Source organism: Mirounga angustirostris, unplaced genomic scaffold (assembly GCF_029215605.1).
Source record: "Mirounga angustirostris isolate CCGP_5_RB_7025 unplaced genomic scaffold, mMirAng1.0.hap1 SCAF_11, whole genome shotgun sequence".
Lineage (NCBI taxonomy): Eukaryota > Metazoa > Chordata > Mammalia > Carnivora > Phocidae > Mirounga > Mirounga angustirostris.
Window position 1 is genome coordinate 127,006,308 of NW_026991719.1, and position 25,074 is coordinate 127,031,381.

A 25,074-nucleotide genomic window follows, 5' to 3' on the forward strand; every position below is an offset into this window, starting at 1 on the left:
TTGCCATGTGCTACAACATGGATGGGCCTAGAAGGTATCTGTTAAGTGAAATAAATTAGACAGAAAAACAAATACCACATGATTTCACTTATATGTGTATTCTAAAAAACAAAACAATTGAACAAACAAAAAACCAGAATTTTAAATAAGAGAGCAAACTGGTGGCTTCTGGGGAGGGGGGCAGAAGAGGGACATAAAAGGTGAAGAGGATTAAGAGGTACAAGTTTCCAGTTATAAAATTAAGTCACAGAGATGAAAGGTATCATATAGGGAATATATAGTCAGTAATATTGTAATAACATTGTATGGTCATACACGGTGACTACACTTATCACTGTGAGCACTGAGTAATGTACAGAATTGTCAAATCAATGTTATACACCTGAAACTAATAAAATACTGTATGTTAATTATACCTCAATAAAAAAAGAACAGAATCCCCTATTTTGGAATGGGGCAAACCAGTTTTTGCAAAATAATTGTTCTTTAGAATAGCACCCCAACCAAGACCAAGTCTCTTGTGTACTCACAAGTGAAAAAGAGTGTGGTCTCATCCAGACGAATGGTCTTTGGCTTGATGCATAAATCCACACTGGCAGTATCCAGGCTGCGCTGGTGAGTCTTAGAGTTGTAGCAAGATGCTGAGCGGCAGTGGTCTCGAAGCCAGACATAATCAAAGCGCATCACGGTGTTAGCATATTGCAGTTCTAGGGAAAAGCATTCTTTTATATTATTTATTATATTATTTTACATTATTTATTTTATAAAAATAAATATTTACTTAGGAAAATTTAAAAACTATCAGTAGTCAGAAAACTTCCTTCAAAAAGTCTTCTACCAAGAAATAAGCAAGAGCACTAAGGGGAACACTAGCCCCCTACCAAATACAAAACATACTGTAGAACTTTACGATTAAAATAATATGATGCTGGGATAGGAATAGCAGATAAAACCACAAAAGAATATAAAATGTCCAAAAATATACCTAAATGTGTATAGAAATTTGGTATCTAATAAACTGACAGCTATAATCACTGGGGAAAATAAGAATTTTAAAATAAATGGTGTTGGGACAACTAGATAGCCATTTGGAAAAAAGATAAAATTGGGTCAATACTTCATATTGTCACGAGGTCTCCAAGAAAAACTCAAAACAGATCAGAGTTCTAAATTTGGAAAATGAAGCCACTGAAATATTTTATTTTTTAAAATATGTTGATGATTCTATTTTTTTATTTTTTTTAAAATTTTTTATTATGTTCAGTTAGCCACCATGTAGTACATTCTTAGTTTTTGATGTAGTGTTCAATAATTCATTAGTTGCATATAACACCAAGTGCTCATCACAACACATACCCTCCTTAATACCCATCACGGGGCTAACCCATCCCCCCCAACCCCTTCCCCTCTGAAACCCTCAGTTTGCCAGAGTCCACAGTCTCTCATGGTTTGTCTCCCCCTTTGATTCCCCCCCTTCAGTTTTCCCTCCCTTCCCCTATGGTGCTCCATGCTATTCCTTATGTTCCACATATGAGTGAAACCAGTATTTTATTTTATTTATTTTAATTTTTTAAAATTTTTAAAATTTTATTATGTTATGTTAGTCACCATACATCATTAATTTTTGATGTCGTGATCCACAATCCACTGTTTTCATATTAACACCCAGTGCTCCATGCAGTATGTGCCCTCCTTAATATTTTAAAAGGAAACACAGGTAGATAGAGGATATAAAGGAGGTACTTGTACTGTTCTTGCAACTTCTATTAGTTTGAAGTTATACCAAAATAAAAAGTTAACAAAAAAATCAAAGACTTTCCTATATACCAGGTTATTCATTTAGAAAAAGTAAATAAAAATGAGATCAAATTTATAAGAGGAACAAAAGCTATAATGTGTCTGGGAATAAACAAAAATGTGGAAGACTACTATGGAGAAATCTATAAAACTAATCTTGAAGGGCGTGAAGGAAATGTGAATGGAGAAATGTGCTCAAACATGGGCAGATTCAATAATGAAAAGATACAAATTCTCCCACAAATTAATACATGAAATTCCATGTACTTTCAATCCAAATTCCCATGGAAATTTTCATGTACTGGACAGGCTAATTCTAAAATTCTTATTCAGAATTAATAAACTTATAATTTTGAAAAAAAGAGGAAGAAAGGCATGGGGGGAACTGTGTTACCAAACATAAAAAAAAAACACATTTTTTTTTTAAGATTTTATTTATTTATTTGAGAGAGAGAATGAGAGAGAGCACATGAGAGGGGGGAGGGTCAGAGGGAGAAGCAGACTCCCTGCTGAGCAGGGAGCCCGATGCGGGACTCAATCCAGGGACTCCAGGATCATGACCTGAGCCGAAGGCAGTCGCTTAACCAACTGAGCCACCCAGGCACCCCCCCAAAAAAAACATATTATATATAAAGCTACAGCCATTTAAAAAGTAAGATGAACAGATCAAGGGAACAGAATGGAGTTCCAAAACAGCCCCAAGTATACATGGAAATATGTGTATGTTAAAGGTGGCATTTTATAACAGTAAAGACAGATTACTCAATTACTAGTTTTGGAAAAATGAATATTTGGAAATTTTGACTCTGGATTCGTATCATCCAAAACAGTAAATTACTGATAGATTAAAATATAAAAAATAAAAACAGACACATAGATCAATGAGATCAATGGAACAGAATAGAAAACCCAGAAATGGACCCACATCTGTATGGTTAATTACTCTTCAACAAAGCAGTAAAGAATATCCAATGAAAAAAGACAGTCTCTTCAACAAATGGTGTTGGGAAAACTGGACAAAAACATGCAGAAGAATAAAACTGGACCACTTTCCTACACCATACACAAAAATAAACTCAAAATGGATGAAAGACCTAAATGTGAGACCTGAAACCATAAAAATCCTAGAAGAAAGCACAGGCAGTAAACTCTCTGACATCGGCCATAGCAACTTTTCCCCAGATATGTCTCCTGAGGCAAGAGAAATAAAAGCAAAAATAAATTATTGGGACTAATCAAAATAAAAAAGTTTCTGCACAGTGAAGGGAACAATTAACAAAACTAAGAGGCAATCTACAGAATGGGAGGAGAGATTTGCAAATGATAATAGCCTATAAAGGGTTAATATCCCAAATATATAAAGATCTTATATAACTCAACACCCAAAAAACAAATAATCCAGTTAAGAAATGGATGGCTCAGTTGGTTAAGCGACTCAGGTCATGATCCTGGAGTCCTGGGATCGAGTCCCGCATCGGGCTCCCTGCTCGGCAGGGAGTCTGCTTCTCCCTCTGACCCTCCCCCCTCTCATGTGCTCTCTCTCTCTCATTCTCTCTCTCAAATAAATAAATCTTAAAAAAAAAAAAAAAAGAAATGGACAGGAGACATACACAGACATTTCTCCAACGAAGACATACAGATGGCTAACAAACACATGAAAAGATGTTCAACATCACTCAGCATCAGGGAAATACAAATCAAAACAATGAGATATCACCTCACACCTGTCAGAATAGCTAAAATTAACAACACAGAAAACATCAGATGTTGGTGAGGATGTGGAAAAAGGGGAACCTCTTGCACTGTTGATGGGAATGCAAACTGGTGCAGCCACTCTGGAAAACAGTATGGAGTGTCCTCAAAATTTACAAATAGAACTACCCTATGATTCAGCAATTGCACTACTAGGTATTTACCCCAAGAATACAAAAAGACTAACTTGAAGGAATATATGCACCCCAATATTTACAGCAACATTATTTACAATAGCCAAATTATGGAAAGTGCCCAAATGTCCATGCACTGATGAATGGTTTAAGAAGATATGGTGTACATATATAAAATGGAACATTACTCAGCTATCAAAAAAAATGAAATCTTGCCATTTGCAACCATGTGGATGGAGCTAGACTATATCATGCTAAGCGAAGGAAGTCAGTCACAGAAAGACAAATACCACATGATTTCACTCATATGTGGAATTTAAGAAACAAAACAGATGAACATAAGGGAAAGGGAAAAAAAGAGACTCTCAACAATAGAAAACAAACAGGGTTGATGGAGGGAGTTGGGTAGGGGATGGGATAGATTGGTAATGGGTATTAAGGAGGGCTCTTGTGATGGGCACTGGGTGTTCTATGTAAGTGATGAATCATTAAATTCTACTCTTGAAACTAACATTAGACTATATGTTAACTAAAATTTAAATAAAAACTTGAAATGTTAAAATAAATAAAATATAAAACTATTACACATTGGGGCACCTGGGTGGCTCAGTCAGTTAAGCATCTGCCTTAGGCTTAGGTCACGATCTCAGGGTCCTGGGATTGAGCCCTGTGTCAGGCTCCCTGCTCAGTGGGGAGTCTGCTTCTCCCTCTGTCCGTCCCCCACTCATATTTTCTCTCTCTCAAATAAATAAAATCTTAAAAAAACCCTATTACACACACATTGACAACATTGACGCAGGAATGGACATTTTAATATGACACAAAAGGCACAAAAGATAAATTTGCTTATATGAAAATAAAAACCTGTTTTGCAAACAATATAAAAAACCAAAGTTAAGTGACAAGTTCTTGAGCTACCTAGGATCCATGGAATAATATGTAAAGTTGTGTGTGTGTGTGTGAGTAGCCCTACACTTTTCCATGGAGAGGATCCATAGCTTTCAACAGAATTCCTATGGGATTCATAATCTAAAAATATTGAGAACCCTGCCCTTGGAGTAACAGAAGTGATTAACTTCATTCAGATTGGTCATTACACTGAACTAATCCAGGATTTGACAAACAGCCTGTGGGTCAAATAGAGCCCATGGCATGTTTTTGTATAGCTTGCAAGATAAGAATGATTTCTACATTTTAAAAATGTTATAAAACAAAAACAAAAGAAGACCATGAAACAAATTCTGCATGACCCATAAAGCCTAAAATATTTACTATCTGGCCCTCAGGGAGTCATATGTAACTCTTCTTTCCATGACTGAGTTCATTCTTGCCTTTGCACTTGCCATTTCCCTCCTTGAAATTATAAGCTCCCCTGATTAAATCACACTTTTTTCTTTCAAAGTCTAGTTAAAAATTCATTTATTCAAGGAAGCTTCCTTGAACCCTATATTTTCTTTGAAATTAAGTATTTGGTAGGTAACAACTGAATTTGCATTTGCATATGGCATAAGGTATTCTTGTTTCTTGTATTTATTTACTATTTTATGCTTCTTGGATACCACATCTTACATCTTGGTTCTCTAGAAGTTCTCAGCTATACATAAACAAATGTTTATTAACTAGGCCAAAATGCAAAATACAGAAAAGAAACTTGGGATTCATCTTGACTCATCTTATAATCTATGTTTAATCAATCACCAAGGTTTGCTGGTTTCACTTCCTAAATCTTTCTAAAATCTATATGACCTCTCCATTTCCACTCCTTTCTCCTGCCACATTCAGGCAATCTCCATCTTTAACAGTGGTCTCTATAAAGAGACTTTTTTCTATTAATATGATGATTTTATTTTTTTAAACTTTTATTTAAATTCTAGTTAGTGGGATGCCTGGGTGGCTCAGTTGGTTAAGCATCTGCCTTCGACTCAGGTCATGATCCCAGGGTCTGGGATTGAGACCCGTGTTGGGTTCCCTGCTCAGCGGGAAGCCTGCTTCTCCCTCTCCCATTCCCCTTGCTTGTGTTCCCTCTCTCGCTGTCTCTCTCTCTCTGTCAAATAAATAAATAAATAAATAAATAAATAAATAATCTTTAAAAAAATTCTAGTTAGCTAACATATAGTGTAATATTGGTTTCAGGACTAGAATTTAGTGATTCATCACTTACATAGAACACCCAGTGTTCATCACAACAAGAGCCCTCCCTAATACCCATCACTCATCTAGCCCATCCCCCCCCACTCACCTCCCTCCATCGGCCCTCAGTTTGTTTTCTATCGTTAAGAGTCTCTCATGCGCTGCTCCCCTCTCTTTTTTTCCCTTTCCCTATGTTCATCTGTTTTATTTCTTAAATTCCACATATGAGTGAAATCCTATGGTCTTTGTCTTTCTCTGACAGACTTCCTTCACTTAGCTCCATCCACGTGGTTGCAAATGACAAGATTTCACTCTTTATGATGGCTGAGTAATATTCCAGTGTGTGTGTTTGTGTGCACCACCTCCTCTTTATCCATTTATCAATTGATGGATGTTTGGGCTCTTTCCATAATTTGGCTATTGTTGATATTGCCACTATAAACACCAGGGTACATGTGCCCCTTTAAATCAGTATTTTTATATCCTTTGGGTAAATACCTAATAGTGCAATTGCTGCGTCATAGGGTAGTTCTGTTTTTAACTTTTTGAGGAACCTCCATACTGTTTTCCAGAGTGCCTGCACCAGCTTGCATTCCCACCAACAGTGCAAGAGGGTTCCCCTTTCTCTGCATCCTTGCCAATATCTGTTGTTTCCTGAGTTGTTAACTTCAGCCATTCTGACTGGTGTGAAGTGGTATCTCATTGCTTTTGATTTGCATTTCCCTAATGATGAGTGATGTTGAGCATCTTTTCATGTGTCTGTTGGTCATCTGGATGTCTTCTTTGGAAAAATGTCTATTCATGTCTTCTTTATCTAATTTCCTAATGTAGAAGTACAGGTTATTGACTTTAGACCTTTATTCTTTTCTAATAAATGCATTTATTGCTACATATTTCCCTCCAACCACTGCTTTAGCTGCTTACCATAAATTTTGATAAGCTGTATATTCATTTTCATTTAGTTAAAAATATTTTTAACTTTGAGACTTTATACCTATACATTTTTTGGAAGTGTATAGCTTAATTTCCAAATATTGGAGACTTTTCTTTCTATTATTGATTTCTAGTTGATTCCATTGTGATCAGAGTACATACTCTATGTTTTAGATTCTTTTAAGTTTGTTGAGCTTTTTTTTTAATGGCCCAGAATGTGGTCTATCTTGGTGGATGTTTCATTTACATTTCAGAACCATGTGTACTTCACTTCTGCTGGATGGACTGTTCTATACATGTCAAGTAAGTCAAGTTGGTTGATAGTGCTGTTCAGGTTATTTATATCCTTACTGATTTTCTGCCTGTTTAATCTATCAATAACTGAGAGGGAGGTTTTAAAGTCTCCAAGGACAATTGTGGATTTTTTATTTCTACTTTTATCTCTATCAGTTTTTGCTTTATGTAATTTGATGGTCTGTTCTTAGGTGCTATATTTTTAGGATTGTCACATGTTCCCTTAAAGAACTGACCCACAGTTTCTGAAGACTGTATGTGTTTTTGTTTTCACTCTCTCTCTCTCTCTCTTGCATTTCCTTTACATTTACTGATTCTATCCTTGAATGTGTCAAGTCTACTGATAAGCCCATTAAAGTCATTCTACAAATCTGTTACCATGATTATGATTTAAAAAAATTCTTTCTTATAATTTCATCACTCTCCTGACATTACCCATCTGGTCTTTCATTTTGTCTACCTTCTCCATTAGAGTCCTTAACATATTAATCATAGCTATTTTAATTTCCTGACCAGGATTTTCCACACCTGTGTCACATGTGAGTCTAGTTCTGATGTGCTTTGTCTCTTCAAATTGTTATTTGTTGCTTTTTAACATGCTTTGTAATTTTGTTATTGTTGAAAGGCACACATGTTGTATAAAGCAGTAGACACTGAGGTTAACAGGACTTTAGGGTGAGTATTTATACCAATCTGGCCAAGAGATGGGTTATGTCTGATGTGTGTTGTCTCTATGGGTACCAAAGGCATTAAATTCCTCTAGTGACCTTGTTTTTGTCTCCCCTGTTGGCCTTCCTTGGCCCTTCTCTTTGTGCTGCACTTCAGAAACAGTCTGTCTCTTGCAGCTCTCCCAGCTGTAATGCACTGTTATTTTAACTGGAGGCTTATTAGCTGGTTATAATGTATGGGGGAGAAGGGCATTATCTAATATTTGGATTAAGTCTCAGTCTTTGGAGTGAACAATGGGCCTATGTCTTTGAAGTGTAGCCTTCACAATTGCTTTTGTCCCTTTCCAGGGTTATGGGTTGAACTGTATTCCCCAAAAAGATGTTGAAGTCCTAATCTCTAGTACCTGTGAATGAGACTTTATTTGGAAATAAGGTCTTTGAAGATAATCAAGATAAAATGAAGTCATACTGAACTAGAGTGGGCCCTAAATCCAACAACTGGTATCCTTATAAGGAAAGATATGTTTGAAGACACAGAGGAGACACAGGGAAGAAGCCATGTCATGACAGGGAGAGGGTGGATGATGTTGCCACAAGTCAAGGAACACCAAGGATTGTCAGCAACCACCAGAATCTAGAAGAGGCAAGAAAGAGCCTTTGGAGGGAGCATATCCCTGCCAATGCCTTTATTTCAGACTTCTAGCTTCCAGAACTGTGAAAAAATAAATTTCTGTTGTTTTAAGCCAACTAGTTTATGGTAATTGGTTATAGCAATGTTAGGAAACTAATACACAGGGGTAAAGCTTTTCTCCCCCTCTGCTACCTAATACTTCACCTGGCTGTTATCATTCCCAGTCTATGCCTTTGAAACCCACTTCCCTATATACTGAGGCTTTCTTTTATTTCTTTTTTTCCCCTTATATGAGATAGGGAGACAGAGTGGGACTGGAGTAGAGCAATGTTCCCTTCCCCTTGCTGGGATGAAATTATACTGTTGCCTTAATATTATTTTTGTCTTTCTTGCAACCTATAGGATAATCTTGGAAATAAACAGCTAGAGGTCCTCAAAACTCCACAGAAAGTATTTTCAGTCCACATAAGAAGTAACTGATACTGCACAACAATGTAAATATACTTACCACCTGAACTGTACACTTAAGAAATGGGTAAGATGGGGCACCTGGGTGGCTCAGTTGGTTAAGTGGCAGACTCTTAATTTCAGCTCAGGTCATGAACTCAGAGTCCTGGGATACAGCCCTGCCTCAGGCTCCTTGCTCACCAGGGAGTCTGCTTGAGGATTCTCTCTCTCCCTCTCCCTCTACCCCTCCCCTCACTCTCTCTCAAATAAATAAATCTTTTAAAAATGGGTAAGATGTTAAATTTCATTTATGTGGGAATATATATAATGGAATATTACTCAGTCATGAAAAAGAATGAAATCTTGCCATTTGCAATGACGTGGATGGAGCTAGAGTATTATGCTAAGCGAAATAAGTCGAAGACAAATATCTTATGATTTCAGTCATATGTGGATTTTAAGAAAGAAAACAAATGAGCAAATGGGAAAAAAAGAAACAGAGAAGCAAACCAAGAAACAGACTCTTAACTATAGAGAAGACACTGATGGTTACCAGAGGGGAGGTAGCTGGGGGGATGGGTGAAATAGGGGATGGGGATTAAATAGGACACTTGAGATGAGCACCGGGTGTTGTATGGAAGTGTTGAATCACTATATTGTACAGCAGAATCTAATACTACACTATACGTTAACTAACTGGAATGAAAATAAAAAAGTAAAGTATCTGTCTCCACATATCTTACCAAAATGATCTTCATGTTGCTGCCAAGCACAATTCAGAGACTTGGAGGCTGTATGGTGCCAATGGATGGCTAATGGAAATAAGCTTTTGAAGTTGAGCTGTTGGAAGGCCCAACATGTGACTCCTCTCCTCAGCAGGTTCTGGAGTCTGCTTTGTAGGTGGGACAACCCGTGGCACCACATCCTAGAATATTTGACAATAAGAAGAGAGAGTTAGTAACAGTATTAAAGAACTTTTATGAGGTTGTAGGAATAATACTACAGATGTAACTATATGAAAGAATAGATTTAATTATCTCAACTACAGAGGATTAAACAAAGGAAAAATTCTGAAAAACTGAGCATAAGTGGTCCATAACCATTACTTCCATTTTCTCACCAGCTACTCTTACTTTATGCCTTGTAATCTTGCTTCTATCATACTATTTAACTGAAGTGGTTCTTTCAAAATTCATTAATTTTAACTTTCCAACCACATATAAGAATTGCTTTTCAGATCTCATCCTTCTGGGCCTCTCCACTTGTGACACTATTAATCACCCTCACATGACTTCTTGAAACTTTTTTTTTCACTGATTATGTGTGATTGTGAACAAGTTACTTAAACTCTCAGTGACTCTGGTTTCCCATTTTGTAACATGAGGATAATAATAATACTTATTTCATGGGTTTAGTATGAAGAGTAAAGTACTTAGAACTGTGTCTGTCCCATAGTAAGCCCTATATATGTCAGCTGCTATTATTCTCATTATTATAATATTTAATGTTAGGGATAACATATATCTGTTGGTAAAAGTACCTTGATAAACCTGCTTACAGTTGGTGACTCCCTCAGTGTTATGGTTTCAGGAAGATTAATTTAAAAACTTCATTTGCATAATACCTTTAAAAGAATTAATTTGTCCTGTGGGAAAAGAGGGAGAAAGCCATGCACCTGCAGAAAAGCTGTACAATGCTTGATGTGAACCTTCTCAATAACTCCTTAAGGTCACTAAACCCATAAAATGCTTATTTTCAGTGCATATGTGCATGTGTGTGTGTGGTGTAAGCTGATGAAGGGAATGAATTTCATGTTGATGTGGGATGACATCAATCATATACACAAAGGCCATAGCTAGAGATCTAAGAGAATATGCTGATGACTTGGGGAGGGTTCCAAAGTAACAGGCTAGGAAATCAAGAACTAAAGTCAAATTTATTGAGATTTTATGGGTGCAGGCAAGGAGCAGAGCATAGAGAGGGCTCTGCTGATATCTGGGTTACATTTATTGTCTCATTTCCAAACCTCCTACCTACAGGTATCATCTAAGACAGAGGCTGGCAAATTATGGCCCATGCCTATTTTTATATAGCCCATAAGCTAAGAATGGATTTTACATTTTTAAAGGGTTGTAAACAAAACCAAAAAGAAAATGAAGCCAAGACCATATGTGGCCTGCAAAGTCTACTATATTTGCTATTTGGTCCTTCAAAGTATAATTTTTCCAACCCCTGGTCTAATGCTCAATTTTTAATCAAATACTCTTCTCCCTTTACAATGGATTACTCCCCCCCAAAAAACACTCTTAAGCAAGCATATTTATTCATTTCTTCATTATTTCACCAAATACTCCTGAGCATGTGTATAACAGGTACTTTCTTAAGTACTGGGAAAATAAACATAAATAAGTCTGCAATCCCAGCCACCATTCAAGAAGCTCACAGTCTAGTGGAGAAGAAAGACAAAGGGTGATAGCTACTACTACTTATGATATTTGTAAACACAGAGTACAGTGAAAAAGTGCAAAGGAGAAAGCAGTTAACTATGCCTGGTAAAACTGGGAGGACTCCACATGATCTACGTTATTTGTAGAAGTGTTTCATTGTTTTGTATTTACTTACAAAATAAAATTTGCTCATGTGTAAAAAGAAAAAAAGGAAAGAAAAATCAAAACAACACAGAAATACATAAAATAAAAAGTGAAAGCCTCCTTTCCTCAATATTTGTCATTCCCATTCCTTCAAGAAACCTCATCAACAATAAACTGTTTGGAGGACCAACTTCCAGATCACACACAGTTGAAATCTCCAACCTTCTATACACACATACAAAAATGCATTTTTGCATTTGATAGTTTTCAGATCACTTGGGTAAATATTTAATAGTGTTACTAATGGGTCACATGCTAAATCTATATTTAACATTATAAGAAACTCTGAAACTATCATCCAAAGTAGTTGGACTATTCTGCATTCCACCAGCAATGAATCAGAACTCCTATTCTCTGCATCTTTGCTATAACTTGGTATTGTCAGTTTTTAAAATTTAGCCATTCTAATAGTTGTGCATGATATCTCATCATTTTAATTTGCATTTCTCTAATTATATATGATGTTGTACATCTTTTCATAGTCTTAATTGCCATCTGTATATCTTCTTTAGCTAAGTATCTGTTCAGATCTTTTGCCCACTAAACATTTTTTTAATTAAGATTTTATTTCTTTAGAGAAGTCTTATTCACAGCAAAATTGAGGGAAAGATAGAGATTTCTCATATAACCCCTTTCCCCACACATGCATAGGCTGCATGCTTATTAACATCCTCCATCAGAGTGCTACATTTGTTACAGCTGATGAACCTATATTTACACATCTTTATCACCCAAAGTCTACAGTTTACATTAGGGTTCCCTCTTGGTATTCTACATTCTATGGGTTTGGACAAATATATAATGACACATATCCATCATTATAGGATTATACAGCATATTTTCACTTTTTGACTGCCATAAAAATCCTCCCTGCGATTAATTTTGATATGCAATATTTCCATTCTTCAGTTAGTTTAAAATATTTTCTAATTTATATTGTGATTTTTAAAATTTGACCTACAGGTTATTTAAAAGTCTACTACATATTTTAGGGCGATTTTCTAGTTTTCTCAGTATTATTTTCTAACTTCATTTCACTGTGGCCAAACAAAAACAAACAAAAAACCAGTATAACTGTAAGTGTTCAAGGTTTTTGAGACTTGCTTTATGGCTCATGATATCATCTATTTTTCTGTGTGCATAAAAAGGATATTACAAAATACATCTCTGTCTAGTAAAGATTCCTACACTTTGAGTATTTCTCTACTAACTGACTTTAGAGCCTGAGATTCCATATTAGTTCAATCTTTGAAGTTAGGCAACACAGGGATCCTGTTACCATGTGATCTGGCTACTGGTACTTTTATATAGTTTATCAGAATGATTCAAATCCTCAGTAGAGTTAACATTTAATGAGGAAATCAAGATACATCTGAAGTAGGGCTTGTTGAGGGTGGCTTCAGATAAAACTAGTACTCAGCGGGATCCCAGGTTGTGGGAGAGCAGGACCTCAGCGGGTAAGAGACAATAAGAACAGAAACACGCATGAATGGCAACAGCTCTATGCGAGTGGCAAAAGCCAATTATTCCCACCATTGGTCTGCGCTGAAAACAGTCCATGCTGAAAACAGCAATGATGGTGGACAAGACAGGCCTGCTGAGGTCAGTTCTCCCATCCCCTGCAGCCCTCTAGTTAATGGCTCACTAGGATCCATACTAATAGTCACGTACACAGTTCCCTTGCTGCCCTTCACGTGATTGCTTTCTTGAGTTGTTTTTCCCTCCTTGCTTCCGCATACTTTACATTCTATGTACCATACGATAATAAAACCGAGAGTCCACCGGACTCGGGGCTTCACCCCGGCGCCTGCACTTCTTGCTAGTGCTATAGGCGGTGCAGCCCCTTCGGGCTTCTCTTTGTTCCAAATTATTGGACTCAGTAATCATTTCGTCTCGACAAGTGCGCTACGCGGCACCAAGGTGGTGGTGGAAAGACCCCTGAAAAGGGGAGCCCTGAAAAGGGGGTAGCTGTACTCCCTTTTTCCTAGAAAAAAAAGTCAACTTTGTCATTAATATATCTACTTCTGTTGTCTTTTGGATAGTGTTTGCATTGTATATTTCTTCCACCCTTTTACTTTCCATCTTCCTATATTTTTACATTTAACTTGTTTTTTATAAATAGCACAGTTATATTTTGTTTTTTAAAGTTTAATAATCTTTGCCATTTCATTAATGAGTTCAGTTCATTTATATTTAACATAATTATTATTTTTAAAGATTTTATTTATTTGAGAGAGGGAGAGAGAGAGAGCGCACAAGCCGGGGGGGGGGGAGGGGGGACAGAGGCAGAGGGAGAAGCAGACTCCTTGCTGAGCAAGGACGTGGGGCTCGATCCCAGGACCCTGAGATCATGACCTGAGCTGAAGGCAGACGCTTCACTGAGCCACCCAGGCGCCCCCTTAACATAATTATTGATATATTTAACTCTATCAATGTTTGCTTTCTATTTGTCTTGCCTGTTCTCTCTTGCTTTGTTTTGCACTGATTAGGTAATTTGTATTATTCCAATTCCTCCTTTGTTTACTTGTTAATTATACACTCTTTTACTGGTTTTTAAAAAGGAGTTATTCTAGGGCTTACAACATATATCTTTGATTCATTAAATTATAATGCAAATTAGAAAATTATTACTAACTCCATTTCTACTCCTTCCACAACTACTGTTATATATTTTAATTAACACACACATATCCCACATGACATGACATTACTATTTTTGTCTTATATTATCAATGGACATTCAGATCTACCCACATATTTAACCTCGCCATTATACTGCATTCCATCGTATAGCTCCAAGCTTTTATTTGGGATCATTTTCCTCTTGCTTGAAGATCATTAGGATTTCCTTTGGAGTTTAGTGGCACATTCCCTAAGTTTTGGACCATCTAAAAACACCTCTTTTACTTTCATTTTTGAAAGCTATTTTCACTGGATACAGAAATTTAGATTGAAAGTTACCTCCTCCAGCATTTTTGAAGATATCATTCCAATATCTTCATGTTGTTTTTGTTGGGAAGTCAATGTCAATCTAATTGCTGCTCCTTGTAAGGTAATACATCTTTTTTCTCCAACTGCTTTTATGTTTTCTTCTTTTTATTTTTTAGCAGTTTTTACAAAATACAGCTAAATTAGGTTTTCTTTGTATTCTTCTTCTTTGTTACAGCACTTTTTGAATATATGATTTGATGCTTGTGATAGGCATAATTCTAAAATGAATTCTGGTGACCCTTGCCAAATTATAATCCCTTCCCCTACAGTATGAATATGATGGGATTTCACTGGAGTGATTAGGCAGTGTATATGGCACAGAGGACTTTAAGAAAGACCTTTAGCTGGGCTGACCTACACCAGCAATCCCTTAAAAGGGTCAGGGCTCTTTCTAGTGAAAGAGATTTGAAGCCAGAGAGGGATTTGCTGTCAAGGAGATTCTCCATTGGCTTTGAAAGTGGAGGGGACTACAGGGCAAGTAATGCATGCAGTCTCAAGGAGATGAGAGTGACGAACAGATGGCGTGCAAGAAGGAAACAGCAACCTCAGTCCCACAGTCATGTGGAACTGAACTCAGCCAACAATCTGAATGAAGCTGGATGTGTGCATTCTTAGCCAGAGCCTCCAGAAAGGAATGCAGCCTGGCCAATACCCTCATTTTAGCCTTTAATACACTGACCAAAGAACCCAGTCATGCCATACCTGGTATTCTGATCTATAGAACTGTGGGCTAGTAAGTGGGTATGGGTTTAATCTACTAAGTTTCTGGAAAATTGGTATGCAGCAATAGCAAAATAATACAATGCTTTTATTGCTTTTAGAGAACTCTTACTCATCATCTCTTCAAATATTGCTTCTGAATATTCATTCTCTCTCTCCTCTCCTCCTAGGACTCCTATTACAAGTATATGAGACCTTTACATGTACTAGGTGCCAGGCAGTTTTACAAGTGCTGGAAATATATCAGTAAACAAAACAAATATTCCTGTCCTCATGAAGCACCTTTTAACGGTATCCTGATATCTACTATACCTAAACTGGCTCTTCCCACAGTGTTCTTCACAGTCAGTTCTAGTACCATCCAGTCAGTTCTATAACTGGTTCAATCTGAAATCTATACTTTGAACTTGATACCTCCTCTTTAAAATTTACCCTACAGGCAATTATCAAATCGTAACTTTTACTCCCTACATCATTCTCAAACCTGACAAAGCATTACAGCTTTACTTGCCACATTCTCAGTCAAAGCCCACCATTATTTCTCACTCAAAGACTACAATAGCCTTCTAGTTCATCTATCCATATACACACTTGCCCTCCCTTCAAACCATTTTGCACACTATAGGAAGAATGAACTAAAATAGATTTGTTGGTATGTCATTCCCTTTGAATGGATCCCTAAGGCCTTCAGGGTAAAGTCCAACTTCTTTATCATGTTACACAATGCCTTCTATTACCTGGTCCTGAGCTACCTCTCAGCCTCACTTCCTCCTTGTACTTTATTGCTTATTGTCTTCCAGACTCACTATACTCTTTCCTGATTCTAAAAAACTCATGTTCATACCCTTTGTTCCCCTCAAACTAGAAGTCCTTCTTACTCTGCCTTTTATTCATATTTCAAGAATCGGTAGAAGTATCATTTCATCTAAAAATTATTCCCTAAACTCCCAGAATGAACTAGAAGCCTTCTTTTGTTCTCTCATAATATTCTGTTTATGTCTCTATCTTCGTTCATACCTTTTGATGAAATTATTATTATTATTTTTTAAAGATTTTATTTATTTGACAGAGAGAGACACAGCGAGAGAGGGAACACAAGCAGGGGGAGTGGCAGAGGGAGAAGCAGGCTTCCCACAGAGCAGGGAGCCTGATGTGGGGCCTGATCCCAGGACCCTGGGATCATGACCTGAGCCGAAGGCAGCCACTTAACTGACTGAGCCACCCAGGTGCCCCGAAATTATATGTTTTTAAGTCTTTCTTCCTAGTAATACCTGGATGCTCCTTAATAGGAAGACATATGCCTCATTAATTTTTGCATTCTAACATTTAGCATGGTTCCTAGTACTTTGTAAAACTCCATAAATATTTGTGGGAATTCAAATGAAATTTGAATTACTTTTCTTCCAACTTCATATTTTCTTTAAATCTGGTAGGATGTCTGCTGTAAATCTTCACTTAAGTAAGTAATAAAAATACTGAGGTCAAGCCAAGGGTAGGTTTTGTAGAAGGCCAACAAAAACTCTTCCTTTGCCTATGGTCTGCTAATCAGTCCTTGAGTATGGTAATTTAATTAATTAATACATAACTGTATTAACTATTTAACCCATCAACATAGGTTTGTAATTCTTGTTCAAAGGTTTCATAAAAGATTTGTTAAAGTCTTGCTGAAATTTCACTCATTCATTTATGTACATTATGTCTGCCACATTTCCATAAATTATCTCTCAAAATATTTTTAAAAATAAAAATTACATCTATGTGGAATGTCTTTGTTGATAACTGTAATTTTCTAAATACACATTTACTTGAAATCTGTTCTAGAATCTAACCAGGAGATATTTAGTTTACAGATTAGTAGACTGAAAATTCTCCCTTAGAAGAATAGTGTAATGATACCATCTGAGTTCTCTTTCTGAGAACATAGTCAGAATATTGTTCTTGTTGTCTTTGCAAATATGTATTTCTATAAGCCTGAGGTAATTTTGGGCCTTATGCTTCTAAATACTAATCCTTTAGGCACATGCCACCTGTTATGTTCATCCTTCTTTTCCATCTTTTATATATTATTCTTTTAAAATAGGAACTATGAGCTCATTGTAAAACTTCCTATGTAGTCCCATGGTTTCCCTCATTTCTCCTTTAATAGAATAATTTGCTGTTTCATAGTCAAAATTATGTTTTTGAGAGCTTCCCAACCTTTAGAGTTTAAAATCATCTTAATGTAAATTAAGGTCCAACAAGTATCAATCACAATAACAGAAACTTTTGGAGAACAGCCATAGCTAGAAATTCTAGTCAGAGTAGGCAATTACATAATAGGTCAATTTGAATCTTTTCATGGTTATTACGGAAGAAGCATTACCTCCTGAAGGCTTAAAGCCAAGAATCCATTTAGCTCCCGTCAATTTTTCCTTCCAAATGTGTCTCAGATTTGTCCTTCTTTTTCCATTCCTATAGATGCCTTCATCACCTCATACCTGGACTACTGCCATAGACTAGATGGTTTCCCTGCCTCTGGTCCATCCATATTCCAATCCATTTTCCACACTATTGCCAGATTAATCTTCTTAAAACACTTTCATCATATCACTCTCCTGCCTGAGACCTAGCTCGAATGTCACCTTCTTTGTAAAATCTTCCTAATTGCCCTAGGAAGAGTTAATAGCTGCCTAGTCAATGTTTCCATCGTTCTTTGTGCATACCCTTATTAGTGCATTTACAACATGTATAATAATCACCTGTTTAATTATTTTTTTCCTTCCTATTTGCTGAGAGCTCCTTGAGGGCAGGCAAAAGAACCGGGTCATCTCTTTACAATGGCACTCAAGGCTTTATAAAATTGGCTCCGTCTTGCCCCATGACCTCAGGATCTTTACATGTGTTGTTTCCTCTGCCTACCATGTTCTCCCTCTTATTCTTTCTACTCGTTCTTCAGGTCTAAGATTAAAAATCAAATCATTGAAGAAAACTTCCCTGAGACTCTTAACTAATTAATAACTCATTTAAAAAATATTTCTTGGGTGCCAACTTTGTGCCAGGCAGTATTTTAGGCACTTGGGATATATAAGTGAACAAAAGAGACAAAAATTCCTGCTTTCATGGAGTGTATCTTCTAGTGGGAGTAGGCAGATGATTAAAGATAAAAATAATACATAAGTAAATTACATAATACATTATAAGATGATAGGAGCTATAAAAAAAATCCAGCAGGAAAAAGGGGTATGCTGGAGGTAGTAGGAGTTTTAAATATGGTGGTAAGGGTAAACCTCATTGAGAAAGATGACTTTTGAACAAAGAGGGAGTAAGTCATGAAGATACCGGGCATAAAGTAGGCCAGTGCAAAGGTTCTAAGCTGGGATTATATCAGATAAACTTTCATCCTCCTTTTAAAAATCCTTTCTATTGATGTCCTTCATGAGCCATAATGAAATTTGCTAGTATCCTCTTTTTGCCTCTCCCTCTTTCTGACCCAGCCTCTAATTTAAACCTCTATTTTCTTTTTTAAAAGATTTTATTTATTTGAGAGAGAGAGCGAGTGAGCACATGAGCGGGGGGGGGCATAGGGAGAGGGAGAAGCTGACTCCCCACTGAGCAGGGAGCCCAATGTGGGGCTTGATCCCAGGACCCTGGGATCATGATCTGAGCTGAAGACAGACACTTAACCGACTGAGCCACCCAGGCATCCTAAACCTGTATTTTCTTACTCCTAGTTAATATCTATGAAGCTATCTTCCTTCTACACCCATTTTTGTTGCTTGTGTAATATCTATATTTCAGAGTGTAAAATATTTGCCTCTATTCTGTTATTTCATCACCATCATTTATTCTTTGCTTTACAGGTAAACATAGTTACAGATCACCATCAAATGTATGCCAAATGTCTCCTATGATTTCTTGGTTATCTGAAGCTTTTTTATTTCTATTAAATCCCTTAGTTAAGCAGCATGGGAATAGTATTTCCTGCGTCTTACATATTCACTATAGCTTGAATTTATGCATCTTCCTATTGTTTAGCCATCTCATTTATATCAAGTAGTTTTCTAACATCACACCTTTTGCAGATTTCTCTAAGCAGGTTTCTTCTGGAGTTCTTTCTCTGGAAGAACTCTAAGACTGCATTAAATATATATCAATATTTATTATAATAAGTATTTATTGCATGTTAATAAATATTATGTTTATTCTTTTTATATATAAAATTTACACATGTTTACATATATGTATAAAACCTATTATATAAACATATATATAGTTACTATACATATATAATGTGTATTCAGGAATCTGGTGTTCATGGGTGAGCAGACCCTTGGTGGAAGATGTGCCACACTGGCCTGCTGCAGTGACCAGTTCTGTACAGAGTCTTTCAGAACTGGAGATTCTTTGAGGAACTGGTGAGGCCACCAAAGTTTTCTCTGGGCTGCATTTCTTCCACTTTTCCAATTCCATTTTTGGTCTTTGTTACAGGCATTTGAACCCACATCCTAATTAAGGCTCACCCATAGCCTAGGCCAAGACAGAAAAATTTGATGCATCACTCTTCTGTTGGTGGGTTTTGCTAAACGATACTTACACAGATGTGCACACCTTTGGGGTTCTTCATCCCAATTCTATGACTTGCAAGGACCCAAGGCCTTCTGCAAGCATTAACAGTCAAGCCCAGGCTCCTGAAAGCATTAAAACCCAAGCCAAGGCAGAAGACCTGACCAGACATTTTTCCAAAGACATACAGATAGTCAACAGACACATGAAAAGATGCTCAATATCACTAGGGAAATGCAAATTGAAGCCACAATGAGATATCACCTTACACCTGTCAGATGGCTAAAATTCAAAAGACAGAAATAATAAATGTTGGGGAGGATGTGGAGTAAAAGGAACCACCCTTGTGCACAGCTGCTGTGAAAAGCAGTATGGATGTTCTCAAAGAACTAAAAATAGAACCATATGATCCAATAATTCCACTATTGGGTATTTACCCAAAGAAAACTAAAACACTAATTTGAAAAGATATATGCACCCCTATGTTTATAGCAGCACTATTTACAATAGTCAAACTATGGAAGCAACCTAAGTATCCACAGACAGACGAATGGATAAGGAAGATACGGGGGTTGGGGGATGGGCAAAAAGGAGTGAAGGGGAGTGGGAGATACAGGCTTCCAGTAATGTAATGAGTATGTCATGGGAATGAAAGGCACAGCACAGGGAATATAGTCAATATAGTCAATGATACTGTAACAGCACTGTATGCTGACCCATGGTAGCTACCATTTATGCTAAGCACAGCATAATGTAAAGAGTTGTTGAATCACTATGTGGTATACCCAAAACTAATGTTACTAATGTAACATTGTGTGCCAACTATACTGAAATATATATATTTTTTAAAAAGCCACTCAAGCCCAGGGCTTTTATTTCTGGTTAGGTTGAAGAAAGTTACAAAAGATGGTTTTACAGCCCTAAAAGTGAGAATCAGCTAGATAAGCTACAAGATCATAGTTTAAAAAACTCATCAGACTTTTGGTTTCAGCTCTAACATGTAAAGAGTTTGGAAGTCATAAGTCCCATCCTCACAATAAGAATAAGCTGATCAAATTGAAAAGCAATGGCTCTTTTTGGACTTAGACTACGAGGTTGCAGGGCAAACTGCCACTCCAAAATCTGGAGAGACTGGCAAATCTAGAGAGGCAGAGCCAAGATCTATTTACCTGGAGCAGAAACTCCATTTACTTAAATGGTAATTTTGATGAATTGCTGGAAGCTGTGTGGACTACCTTGAGAGGGAGAAACTTCTGGGATCACAGCCTTAAGGGGAACCCACACTTTCATGGGATTTTACCTCCATGAATCCCACACCAGGTTCTAATGGTATAGGACCCAAAACAATTCCCACATAGTTCTGACAGGGGAGGGGGAGAGTAAACATTGCATTGTCCATAACAGAGTCTTCTCTAAACAGAGCTGTCTCTATAACAAAGACCTGCTCTCCAAGGGAAAAGACTTTATCAGGGTCTTATCCCATCTGGGGAAAGGACATTTCTCTCACTTGGGCCTTCTTAAGCCTTTCTGTCTTACCGAGAGAGATGCTATCAAATGCTGTTAAGGACACAGCCCAGGGCCACAGGCCCACTATAAAACTAAGATTTAATCATGAGATTATAGAATGCATCCCCTATACCACCATGCCATCAGACTTCAGTATTACAAGAGTGGATTATAATGAAAGATCTGCAAGATGCAGACTCTATCTGGTAAGTAGTCCTTAGGGCATTCCAAGGACAAAGAGACAAAAATCAAGGACACTAGTAAAATGTGAAGACTTTGACACCTACAGCTACCACAAACATTAAATACAGCCCAACTCCTAGCCAGATTAAAACAGAACCTCATACTAAAGGCTATTTATGTCAGTACTATTACATTATGCCTGGCTTTCAACAAAAAATTTATAAGGCACATTAAAGGGCAAGAAAAAAACAGAGTCTAAAGATACAAAACAAGCATCAGAGCCAGACTCAGATATGACAAAGAGTTTTGCATTAACAGATATGATTAATATGTTAAGGGCTCTAATGGAAAAAGTAGGCAATATTCAAGAACAGATAGGTAAATTAAAACAGATGGAAATTCTACAAAAGTATCAAAAGGAAATGTTAGAAGTAAAAAACACTGTAACAAAAATAAAGAATGCCTTTTAAGGGCTCATCAGTAGACTGGACATGGCCAAAGAAAGAATCAGTGAATGTAAAGATAGCTCAAGAGAGAAACCTCCCAAACTCATTAGCAGGAAATAAAGAAAGAAGCTGAAGGAATATTTGAAGTAATAATGGCTAAGAGTTTTCAAAAATTATTGACAAACACCAAACCACAGATCCAGGAAGCTCAGAGAATGAGGATAATAAATATCAAAAAGAAAAAAAATCTATACATAGGCATATCATTTTAAAAAATACTGGAGGAGGGGAAACACCTTACCTTTAGAGAACAAGGATAAGAATTACAGAGAACTTCTCTAAATATATTTAAACATGAGAGACTATGGACTCTGAGAAACAAACAGGGTTTTAGAGGGGAGGGGGGTAGGGGGATGGGCTAGCCAGGTGATGGGCATTAAGGAGGGCATGTACTGCACGGAGCACTGGGTGTTATACAAAAACAGTGGATCGTGGATCACCACATCAAAAACTAATGATGTATTGTAGGTACTAACATAACATAATAAAATTGAAAAAATATATATATTTAACAAAATTTGAAGATGAGGTTTGTACATTTTATTACAGCTTTATCAAGGAGTAATTGATATATAATAAACTGCACATAGTTAAAATATGCAGTTTGATTGGGTTTTACACATGAAGTCATCACTCCCAGGATAAGATGGTAAACATGTCCAACACCCTCTAAAATTTCTTCCTGTCCCTTTCTAATCCCATATAGAAAACTGAGCCTATGAATAATTCTGGATTGATCCACTCTGTTCATTCTAAATGAATAGATTTGTTATTTGAAGAATTGCTTGTATGAACATGAAGCAGAATAGTTTGGAAGTGGATTTTAACAGGGAAATCATTAAATACATATAGCTCCCTGCCTAGTTTGTTATCTAATGATCCTAAAAACTATTCTACTGCTCACTTCTACCTACAAAAGAAGATATGGGAGAATGACTTAATGCAGGAATTAGCCTCAAATCTAAACATCTGAAATCATCTGAATCATCATTGTATCCATAAATGTTCATTTCCTTGACAATCATGAAGGTAGACTTAGGGAGGTCAGTGATTCCATAAAGCAAAATAATAACTGTATTATGGGAGTTGCAGGAGAAGAAGAGTGGGGAAAAGGGGCAAAAGATTTAGTTGAACAAATTATAGCTGAGAACTTCCCTAATCTGGGGGAGGAAACAGGCATTCAAGTCCAAAAAGCACAGAGATTCCCCTTAAAAATCAACAAAAATAGGTTAACACCACAACATAATATAGTGAAACTTGCAAATTACAAAGATAAAGATAAAATATTGAAAGCACATTGGGAGATAGGAAGAGGTCCCTAACCTACAAGGGTAGACACATAAGGCTGGCAGCAGACCTGTCCACAGAGAACTGGCAAGCCAGAAAGGACTGGCGTGATATATTCAACATACTAAATGGGAAAAATATACACCCAAGAATACTTTATCCAGCAAGGCTGTCACTCAGAATAGAAGAGAGAAAAAGAGTTTCCAAGACAAACAGTAACTAAAAGATTCATGAACACTAAACCAGCCCTGCAAGAAATATTAAAAGGGGCCCTTTGAGTGGAAAGAGAGCCCAAAAGTAACAAAGACCAGAAAGGAACAGAGACAATATTCAAAAACAGCAAATTTACAGGTAATACAATGGCACTAAACGCATATCTTTCAATAATTATTCTGAATGTAAATGGACTAAATGCTCCAATCAAAAGACATAGGGTATTAGAATGGATTAAAAAAAAAAAAAAACCACTGATACGCTGCTTACAAGAGACTCACTTTAGACCCAAAGACACCTCCAGATTGAAAGTGAGGGGGTCTGGCGCCTGGGTGGCTCAGTTGGTTAAGCGACTGCCTTCGGCTCAGGTCATGATCCTGGAGTCCTGGGATCGAGTCCCATATCGGGCTCCTTGCTTAGGAGGGGGTCTGCTTCTCCCTCTGATCCTCCCCCCTCTCATGTGCTCTCTCTCTCTCATTCTCTCTCTCAAATAAATAAAATCTTAAAAAAAAAAAAGAAAGTAAGGGGGTCAAGAACCATTTATCATGCTAATGGACATCAAAAGAGAGTTGGAGTAGCCATCCTCATATCAAACAAACTAGATCTTAAATGAAAGACTGTAATTAGAGATGAAAAAGAACACTATATCTAATAAAAGGGTCTATCCAACAGGAAGGTCTAACAAATGTAAACATTTATGCCCCTAACATGGGAGCAGCCAAATATATAAACCAATTAATAACAAAATTAAAGAAACTCATTGACAAAAATACAATAAGAGTAGGGGACTTTAACACCTCATTCACAGCAATGGACAGATCATCTAAGCAGAAGATCAATAAGGAAACAAGGGCTTTGAATGACACACTGGACCAGATAGACTTCATAGATATATTCAGAGAATTTCATCCTAAAGCAGCAGAATACACATTCTTCTTGAGTGCACATGGAACATTCTCCAGAATAGATCACATACTGGGTCACAAATCAGGTCTCAACTGGTACAAAAAGATTGAGATCATACCATGCATCTTTTCAAACCACAGTGCTTTAAAACTGGAAGTCAACCATAAGAAAAAATTTGGAAGGACCACAAATACATGGAGATTAAAGAGATTCCTACTAAAGAATGAATGGGTCAACCAGGAAATTAAAAAAGAATTTAAAAAATACATGGAAGCAAATGAAAATGAAAACACAACAGTTCAAAACCTTTGGGATGCAGAAAAGGCAGTCCTAAGAGGGAAGTATATAGCAATACAGGCCTTCTTCAAAAACCAAGAAAAGTCTCAAATACACAACCTAACCTTACATCTAAAGGATCTGGAAAAAGAATAGCAAATAAAGCATAAATCCAGCAGGAGAAAAGAAATAATACGGATTAGAGCAGAAATCAATGACATAGAAGTAAAAAAACAAAACAAAGAAACAAAAAAAATCACACACAAAAAAAACGCCACAAAAAAACAGTAGAACAGGTCAATGAAACTGGATCCGGTTCCTTAAAAGAATTAATAAGATCAACAAACCCCTAGCCTGACTTATCAAAAAGAAAAGAGAAAGGACCCAATAGATAAAATCATGAATAAAAGAGGAGAGATCACAACCAACACTGAAGAAATACAATTATAAGAACATATTATGAGCAACTATATGCCAACAGATTAGGCAATCTGGAAGAAATGGATG

General features: G+C 36.8%; 1 protein-coding gene across 3 annotated transcripts in view; it reads right to left on the reverse strand.

The window, feature by feature from the left end:
• The window catches only part of TMLHE (trimethyllysine hydroxylase, epsilon), a 114,749-nt gene that overhangs the window by 80,359 nt on the left and 9,316 nt on the right, over positions 1-25,074 (reverse strand). For all 3 annotated transcript variants that reach the window (XM_045884793.3, XM_045884785.3, XM_054509750.2), the window contains exons 2-3: positions 9,530-9,711; positions 531-707 (exon numbers count right to left, since the gene is read on the reverse strand). In XM_045884793.3, the coding sequence (XP_045740749.1) occupies positions 531-707; positions 9,530-9,710 (358 nt within the window). In that variant the 5' untranslated portion in view covers position 9,711. The remainder of the gene's footprint in view (positions 1-530; positions 708-9,529; positions 9,712-25,074) is intronic.